At 36.7% G+C, this 10000-nt stretch overlaps 1 protein-coding gene across 2 annotated transcripts in view; it reads right to left on the bottom strand.

Moving 5' to 3' along the window:
• The window catches only part of creb3l2 (cAMP responsive element binding protein 3-like 2), a 43446-nt gene that overhangs the window by 9692 nt on the left and 23754 nt on the right, over positions 1 to 10000 (bottom strand). For both annotated transcript variants that reach the window (XR_014593679.1, XM_083935607.1), the window contains exons 2-6: positions 5601 to 5847; positions 4772 to 4998; positions 3333 to 3411; positions 1691 to 1893; positions 327 to 473 (exon numbers count right to left, since the gene is read on the bottom strand). Coding sequence is in view for 1 of the 2 variants with exons in the window: in XM_083935607.1 (XP_083791733.1) it covers positions 327 to 473; positions 1691 to 1893; positions 3333 to 3411; positions 4772 to 4998; positions 5601 to 5847 (903 nt within the window). In the remaining variant the exon portion in view is untranslated. The remainder of the gene's footprint in view (positions 1 to 326; positions 474 to 1690; positions 1894 to 3332; positions 3412 to 4771; positions 4999 to 5600; positions 5848 to 10000) is intronic.

Consider the following 10000-nt stretch of genomic DNA (forward strand, 5'->3'; position numbering starts at 1 on the left):
TAAAACCAGGATAAATACATTACCTTACATATAACCAGGAAATAAAAAGTAACAGTCAGAACAGTTAGATTCAAGTCAAGGACAGCAGATAAAACCAGGATGTAACCAGGAAATATAAAGTAACAGTCAGTTAGATTCAAGTCCAGTTCATTAAAACAACGTCTCTGTGCATCAGAACGAGTCATTAAGTGTCTTTTTCACAACTTAATAAACGTTAAAGGGAGATAAAATCATTCTTTTCCAAAGCGCGGCTCTTTGATTTTGCACGTGTTTATTAATAATAATAATAATAATAATAATGATAGAAAGGCTGAATGCGTGCGTACCTTGTTCTTGATCTTCCTGCGGATCTTCTTCAGCGCTTTCTCCTCAGACTTGGTGAGCGGCAGCTTGGTGGGGACCGGGTAACCTTCGGCCACCAGCGTGCGGCGCTCCTCCTCCGTCAGCATCAGCGGGCCCGAGCCCTGCAGCTTCTGCAGAGACACAGACGCTCTGTCGTTATGATCCATAAATGCGAGATATGAAGATTTTTAGTAGAGATTTAAAACACATTAAACCTGAAAATGAAGAGAATATGGGACCTTAAAGTCGCTTTTCTTCTTTTTAAAATAAATAAAAATAACATTTAAATGAAATCGCTGCGCTGGTGCCAAGAAAAAACACTTTTAGAAGATTTATTTATAATAAAATGTGACTTTTATTAGATGGTTAAATATCACAGTAACTATATAATGATAAAATATATATAAATATATATTTGACGTATGTTTGGTAATATTCTGCATCATAACGTCCCAAAGAAAATAATTAAATTTAAAAAGAAAAAGTGCTTCAAGATAAAACTTAGATTTAAATAAAAACCCTCAAAACATGATTTATTTTTGACTATTTTATCCAAAATTTAAGCATTATTATTATTATTATCATTATTATTGATATTATTATTATCATTATAATTTTTTTTAAATTATTATTATTATTATAGTAATTATTTTTATTACTTATTATTATTATTATTATTATTATTATCATTATTATTATAATTATTACTATTTATATTATTATATTATAATTTTATTGTTTATATATTATTATTATTTCTATTAATACCATATTCATCATTATTATAATTATAATTATTATTACTATTATTACTTTTATTATTATATCATTATTATTATAAGTTCATGCTTTAATAAGAACAGGTGATGAAAAAATGTCTGTACTTGCAATAAAATGTTTTATTATTTAATTATTCTTTCTGTTCTTTCCAAGTTTTAAGGAAGTGTGGTTTGTTTTATTCGAGCGTTTTCAAACTGTTTTAATCTCAAATCTCAGATTATATTCAGTTTTAATCTCACTTTGAATTCTGTGTGAATCAAAAGTCAGATTTAAGAATTTATTTTATGTTTTTATTTATTTTTTGGAGCTTTTGTGAGAAATTAACGTAAGTTTCAAGAGAAATTACAGAGAAAAAGCAGATTTTCCTGCTTTACAATGACCTTTAAACGCATTGATACAAATAAATATCATTAAGAAATTTAACATAATTTGCTTTTTATGATCTATTTACGCAGCATCGTGATATTTTGTCTCATCACGATTTTAAATTCACTAAAAGACGATGAATTGTCACGTTTTTGTGCGTTTATGTGAAATAAAACGAACGAATGAAGGAGACGTGACGTACGTGAGCGGCGGTGAGCAGAGGGGAGTTGGACAGGGAGGACGCGGCGCGGGGCGACACCTTCAGGCCGGCCGCGGACGGAGCCGGGCTGGTGGGGGAGGGGGGGCGGGACAGGCCGGGGGCGGCGTGCACCGGGCTCTGGCTGCCCTCCGAGTCGCTGCCGTGGGAGCTGGGAGGAGTGGGAGGCATCTGCAGCGCCTCCAGACCTGAAACACCAAGTTCAACATTTACACGTGTTTAAAAAGAGAGCATCGTGTAGGAGCAGCAGAGGTGCAGCAGGGGGCGCTGCAGCGTCAGATTAACACCAGAGAGGAAGAGACGTTCAAAAAATAAGAGATAAATTAATAATAATATTAAAAAAAATACATAAAAAATAAATAACAGAGATGAAGAGAGTTTAAATAGAGGAAGAGACGTTCAAAATATGAGATAAATTAATAATAATAATAAAAATAATAATAAATATAATAATAGGATCAAATCATAAAATATGTAAAAATATATTTAAGAAAAAACAAATGACCTACATATAAATATGAATAAATAAAAATGAATACATAAATAGAAGATTACTCACATACATGTATTTATGATAATAATAATAATAAAAAATACATCAAATAAATAACAGAGAGGAAGAAAGTTTAAATAGAGGAAGAGACGTTCAAAATATGAGATTAATGAATAATAATAAAAGGATAAAATCATAGAAAATATGTAGAAATATGTAAAAATAGATTTAAGAAAGAACAAATTATATATATATATAAATAATAAATTAATACATAAAATAAATTACTTACATACATACACATATGCATGTATTTATGATAATAATAAAAAGAAGAAATACACAAAAACAGAGAGGAAGAAAGTTTAAATAGTGGAAGATATATTTATATTATATTTATACATAAACATGAGATAAGATTAAAAGATATAAAAATTAGATGAATTATAATAATAATATAAAAACTATAAAATATGTAAAATATATTTAAGATTATAAAAATAAAATATATATAAATATGAATAAATAATAAATTAATACATAAATTAAACATTACTCACATACATACACAAATGCATGTATTTATGATAATAATAATAATTATAATAATAGGATAAAATCATAAAAAATATATTATATATATAATATATTTAAAAAAATACAAATAAAATATATATAAATAAATAAATTAACTAATACATAAATTAAAGATTATTCACAAACATACATTTATAGTGTATATATAAATATATACACACGTATAAATAATAATAATAAATACATAAAAAATAAAAAAATGAGGAAAAACGTTTTAATAGAGAAAGAGACGTTCAAAACATGAGATAAGATTAAAAGATTAAAAAAAATAGGATAAAATATTAAAATATATTTAAGAAAATAAAAATAAAATATAAATAAATATGAATATATAAATAAATAAAAGCTCTCTCACATGTATATACATAAACACATATACACATGTAAATAGAAAGCTAAAATAAGTAAAAATGAAATAAAATAAAGACGAGTGAGTGGATAGAGATGCATATAGACATATGCACAGACATGAATAAAAGGTAAAAATAATAAAGTATATGGATAAAAATAAACAGAGAGAGGAGGAAAGTTTCACACCTTTGGGGGAGAGATTGAGGAACTGGTCGACTTCATGAGGCTCCAATTTAATCTGTGGGACGACGTTCTCCTCTTTAATCTGCACACGGGTCAAAAACAGGAGAAACACTGAAATAATCCGCTTTAAAACATAATTATTTATTCATTATGCATGTTATACTGACCATTATGTGCAATAAACTTAAACTGCTGCACATATTTTATTGTATTAAACATATTCTCATATATTTCCTGTTCAGTCGTGACGTAACGCCCTTTCAAAATAAGATTTCCGGGTCCGAGCCTCGTTTTTCTCCAACGCTGCAGTTTTTTAAAAAGATCTGAGTCTTTAAAAAACAACATAATCGTCATTTTACCTCTTTCTTATGGATGAAAAAGAGTCTAACTGATGAAAGAGGTGATCGTAAACATGTTCGGTCGTTGTGTTTGTTTGTTTCAACAGAGCGTTTGGACCCTGAACTCTTATTTTGAAAGGGTGTTGCGTCAGACTGAACAGCCAGATATTAGCATAATAATGTACATTTTATTAAACAGTGTTAAACAGGAAGCAATTACACCCATTTCTCACGTTGAGTTGTCGACCTTTACCGCAGCAGTTTACACATATTGTATATTTTATATTCGTAACGTAACGTTTAAATTCGTAACTTTACATACGTGAAAACTTCTTCCTGCTCCTTTCAGACAGAATAAACTGTTTATATGTTGTTACAGGTTGTTTTCTGTTTGTTTTTCTCGCTCTTATTTGTTTAGCTCATTTAATGTTGTCTACGTTTGTATTATTTTATTTGACATGTCTGAATAAATTCATGAATTCATTAATTTACTGTATTCTTCCAGTTTAGAGTTTATTTCTGTATTTTTATGCATCTGCTACACGCACAAAAACACAAAACATGACTAAATACTTCCTGTTCTATCCAATAAATCTGCATAAAAACACAAAAAATAACTAAATACTTCCTGTTCTATCCATTAAATCTACATAAAAAACACAAAACACGACTAAATACTTCCTGTTCTATCCAATAAATCTGCACCAAACACAAACATACTTCCTGTTCTATCCATTAAATCTGCATAAAACACAAACAAACTTCCTGTTCTATCCAATAAATCTGCATAAAACACAAAAAAACTTCCTGTTCTATCCATTAAATCTGCACAAAACACAAACATACTTCCTGTTCTATCCAATAAATCTGCACAAAACACAAACATACTTCCTGTTCTATCCAATAAATCTGCATAAAACACAAACATACTTCCTGTTCTATCCATTAAATCTGCATAAAACACAAACAAACTTCCTGTTCTATCCATTAAATCTGCACAAAACACAAACATACTTCCTGTTCTATCCAATAAATCTGCATAAAACACAAACATACTTCCTGTTCTATCCGATAAATCTGCATAAATACCACTGTGATCCTCACCTTGAAGCCTTTGCCGTGGTTGTGGCTGCTGACGGCGGTCTGAGCCGGGGCGGTGACAGCCGCGGCGGCGACGGGGGCCGCAGCGGGGTCCTCGGGCGCCTGCTGGGGCCCCTCGCTGGGGCCCAGAGAGAGGGAGAGGGCGGGGAGCAGGGTAGGAGTCTCGCACAGGATGCTGTCGATGGCGTCCTCCTGCTCCATGGGCCAGTCGGCCGAATCTCCGTCGGATTCTGCAGCACAAGAGGCAACGTGTTACTCCAGTTACAGCTGATCTTAAAAGCACAGTCATCCGGCTGCAGCCTGGGGGCCCCGGTTGTGCAGGGGCCCCGGATTGGACTTTTTAATGTTTTTAAATTTACTACACTGGGGGGTGGAAAAAACGTGCCTATTTGGGACTTCTATACACAATAAGTTGCTGATTGGACACAAAAACGGGACACATTTACCCAATCAGCTGCCATCATGTGGATGTGGCCGGGGTCATGAGGTCCGTTTCGTTGTCAAATGATGCGTCAATCACTGTTACTATGGTTACTAGACAGTGCAGCGGCAAAATGTCAGAAAGGAAATGTGACAGAGCACGAAATCGCAAAACCAAGAACATTTTTCAAGGTATTTTTCTGATAAAGCACGATTAATAATGTGGGGGGGCCCAAATAAACAGGAGCCTGGGGCCCCTGACCACCTTGATCCGCTTCTGCTTGCATGAGGAAAGTATACGGTGTGTGTCTCAGGTGCGAGCACATATTAAAGTGTAGCCTCGGTAGTTCTTAGGAAGGATAAATGTGTGTATTTCTCTCCTTTCTCTCCTGGGTGGTGCAGGGAGTCTCACCTGCGTCGCTGCCTTGCTCTCCGGTCAGGTGCGACAGGGGCGACTGTGGTCGGCTGTCCCCGCAGAGCGAGTAGCTGTGCTCGGCCGTGATGTGCGGCGGCAGAGGGGAGGACGGGGACAGGTCGCTCCCGTCCTCCCCCTCCATGGCCTCCACTCCTCCGCCTCTCACGCCGGACAGGAAGGGGTCGCTGAGCAGCTGGCCCAGCAAAGCATCCTGGGAGAGGTCGTCGAGGAGCTCGGAGAAGTGCTGCGGGGACACAGACGGATAATTATTAATATTTAAAGACACGTGTTAAAGTCTAATACTAATTAAAGACCGCTGCTCTTTTGTGCTTTGAAGCTTTCTCCCCTCGGGGAACAATAAAGCAATTAAAAACGTGTTAAATTCTCTTTCGCCGTTTCTCTTTCTCAGTGTGGTGACACATTTACAGAGCACACACAGGCGACCTCCTCCTCCTCCTCCTCCTCGCCTCCTCTTTCATCCCCCCATCATCCTTCAACACATTCCTGCTGTTGATCTTTTCCTTCCATCTCTCGGAGATAAAGAGAGCGTTCAGCCGCCGTGTCCTCCTCTTCCAGGTGTTGTTGTGGCGAGCAAACACAAAAGATCCTGCAGCGGATGTGAGGATTACTCTTTTCACACTTAAAGGTCCCGAATCATGCTCATCTTCAGGTTCATACTTGTGTTTTGTGTTTCTACTAGAACACGTTTAAATGCTTTAATGTTCAAAAAACACATTAATTGTCTCATCCTGCCTGAAATGCTCCGTTTTAGCGCCTGTCTCTTTAAGACCTCCTCCTGAAAAAGTCCAGTCTGCTCTGATTGGTCGGTGTTTCCTGGTCTTCACCGTCTTCACTATCTGTGTCTCTGCATCGTAACTGCAATCGGGGAATGACTGTAACATCACTGTAGCAGCACTTTCTACCTTTATATAATACATCTGTGACATCACAAAAGTACAGGAAGTCCTGACGCCTCATTTAAAGGCACAGTTTCTGAATACGGGCTGTGTGCATTACTCTGTTGGTTGAGCGTTTTGATACTTTCACAGTGTTTATATATAACAACTCGACCCACTTTATAATCAAAAAGACATAAAAAATCTTACTTTTTGTTATAGGGGACCTTTAGAAAAAAAAAACTAAGTATTTTTATTATAAAAGGAATGAATCGTCTGCAAAATGTTGATAAAAAAGTGACAAATGTCCGTCACAATTTTGTCAAAACCCCACGAAACACTCAGTTAACGATGATATAAAACAAAAAAAGCAACAAATCTTTGATAAACCTTCAGTAATTTAGCTTTTTGACACTTAGACAGTGTTTCTACAGCACTTCCACCTGACAAAAGACATTATTATAATCAAATTATATTATAAACGAATGAATCGTCTGCAAAATGTTGCTAAAAAAATGACAAATGTCGTCACAATTTTGTCAAAATCCCACAAAACACTCAGCTAACAATGATATAAAACAAAAAAAGCCTCAGATTATATATATATTTATATATATATCTATATATATAGATTGTTGCGGGTTAATTTTCTGCCATTTTCCCCAGACTTTATCTTCCTTAAACCTTCAGTATTTTAAAAAAAGACTGTTTATTGTGCTGGGATCAATAAAACAACATTTATTCTGATAAAAGTTTGACTTTTATTAGAAATACCTAAGTGTGGCTGTCACAGTCGTGTCCTGACTTGAACTCGTCGCCCCTGAAGGAAACTTCTGATGTAACTGCTCAGGTTCTGTCGCCGGGCAGATTAGACTCAAAGTGTCCAATCAAATATGGGCACAGTCTGGGCTCAGCCAATGAGAAGAGGGCTCAACTATTTAAATTACACCCACATGAAACATTCACAACTGTTGACTGAGGAAAGGAAAGGAGGGAAGGAAGGAAGGAAGGAAGGAAGGAAGGAAGGAAGGAAGGAAGGAAGGAAGGAAGGAAGGAGGGAAGGAAGGAAGGAAGGAAAGGAAGGAAAGGAGACGAAAGGAAGGATGGAAAAGAAAGGAAGGAAGGAAGGAGAAGAAAGAGTGCAAGGGATGGAAAGTAAAGGAGGGGAAGAAGGAAAGGAGACGAAAGGAAGGAAAGAAAGGAAGGAAGGAAGGAAAGGAGATGAAAGAAAGGAAGGAAGGAAAGGAGACGAAAGGAAGTAAAGAAAGGAAGGAAGGAAAGAAAGGAAGGAAAGAAAGGGAAAAAGGAAAGGAGATGAAAGGAAGTAAAGAAAGGAAGGAAGGAAAGGAGACGAAAGGAAGGAAGAAAGGAAGGAAAGGAAACGAGATGAAAGGAAGGAAAGAAAGGAAGGAAGGAAGGAAAGGAGGAGAGAAAGGAAAGAAAGGAAGGAAAGGAGACAAAAGGAAGGAAAGGAAAGAAGGAAATGAGACGAAAGGAAAGAAAGAAATGAAAGAAAGGAGGGAAGGAAAGGAGACGTAAGGAAAGAAGGAAAGGAAGGAAAGAAAGGAAGGAAGGAAAGGAAAGAAAGGAAGGAAAGAAAGGAAGGAAGGAAAGGAGATGAAAGAAAGGAAGGAAGGAAAGGAGACAAAAGGAAGGAAAGAAAGGAAAGAAAGGAAGGATGGAAAGAAAGGAAGGATGGAAAGGAAAGAAAGGAAGGAAGGAAAGGAAATGAAAGAAAGGAAGGAAAGGAGATGAAAGGAAGGAAGGAACGGAGATGAAAGGAAGGAAGGAACGGAGACGAAAGGAAGGAAAGAAAGAAAGGAAGGAAGGAAAGAAAGGAAAGGAGACGAAAGAAGGAAAGGAGACGAAAGGAAGGAAAGAAGGAAAGGAGACGAAAGGAAGGAAAGAAGGAAAGGAGACGAAAGGAAGGAAAGAAAGGAAGGAAAGAAAGGAAAGGAAGGAAGGAAGGAAAGGAAAGGAAGGAGGGAAAGAAAGGAAAGAAAGGAAGGAAAGAAAGGAAGGAAGGAAAGGAGATGAAAGAAAGGAAAGAAGGAAAGGAAAGAAAGGAAGGAAAGGAGATGAAAGAAAGGAAGGAAGGAAAGGAAAGAAAGGAAGGAAAGGAGATGAAAGAAAGGAAGGAAGGAAAGGAAAGAAAGGAAGGAAAGGAAGGAAAGAAAGAAGGAAGGAAAGGAGACGAAAGGAAGGAAGGAAGGAAAGGAAAGAAAGGAAAGGAAGGAAGGAAGGAAAGGAAAGGAAGGAGGGAAAGAAAGGAAAGAAAGGAAGGAAAGAAAGGAAGGAAGGAAAGGAGATGAAAGAAAGGAAGGAAGGAAAGGAAAGAAAGGAAGGAAAGGAAGGAAAGAAAGAAGGAAGGAAAGGAGACGAAAGGAAGGAAGGAAGGAAAGGAAAGAAATGAAAGAGAGGAAGGAAAGAAAGGATGAAAGTAAAAGGAAAGAATAAAAGACAAGCGACAAATTTGAAGGACGAACGGACGGAGTGAGAGTGAAATCAAGATGGAGGAAACAGAAGGAGGGCTGACGGCCGGACGCCAAACATGTGGCTTCAATTACACACACACACACACACACACACACACACACACACACACACACACACACACACACACAGACACAGACACAGACACACACACACACACACACACACAGACACACACTCACTGAAATGACCTCTTAACTGCATAAACACACACACTCCTGCCACCATATGCTGCCCTACAAGGCTGGTTTCAGGCCGGCGTGTGTGTGTGTGTGTGTGTGTGTGTGTGAGTGTGTGTGTGTGTGTGTGTGTGTGTGTGTGTGTGATGCACCGTCAGTACCCTGTGAATCTACATAACAGAGGGAAGACAAACATTTGCACATTTATCTTTTATGAATGTGTGTATGAGTGTGTGGGTTTACGACGCTTTACCGCCACCCCGCCGTCTCCCGGTAACCACGTCTCCACGGTTACTGACAGACATCTTACACACTTCAAACTGCCGCTGACATTATAATTATTACCTCTTCAGACACCGACAGTCGTGCGCTTTCTGCCGTGATGATTATAGACATTATGATCTCAGTGTTAATGGTTAAAACACCACTTTTTGCTCTTTGTTATGAAAGAAAAATGTTAAATATGTAAAGTTAACGCCATTAAAAGTGAGCGTCAAGGACATTTTTTTGTATAATAAATATAAATACGACCCCGAATCATGTTTTAACTCGCTTATCTAGACGTTTAGATGTTAACCTGCACAGTTTTTATACAAATTCAATCCTACAAACGGGCTTAAATACGCACGTTATGGCTAAACATAAGCTAATTTAAGCTAACAGGTCTCAAATATCAACGTTTGTCTCTAAAACCTGGAAAATGTAACTGTATTTTAACTTCTATTCAATCAGATTCTCCTGTATCTTAACTATAAAAGCCATGTTGTTCTTAACTTGAACAGTTTTTATACAAATTCAATCATATAAATGGGCTTAAATACGCACGTTA

This window comes from Echiichthys vipera (genome assembly GCF_963691815.1).
Source record: "Echiichthys vipera genome assembly, chromosome: 20".
Taxonomy (NCBI): domain Eukaryota; kingdom Metazoa; phylum Chordata; class Actinopteri; order Perciformes; family Trachinidae; genus Echiichthys; species Echiichthys vipera.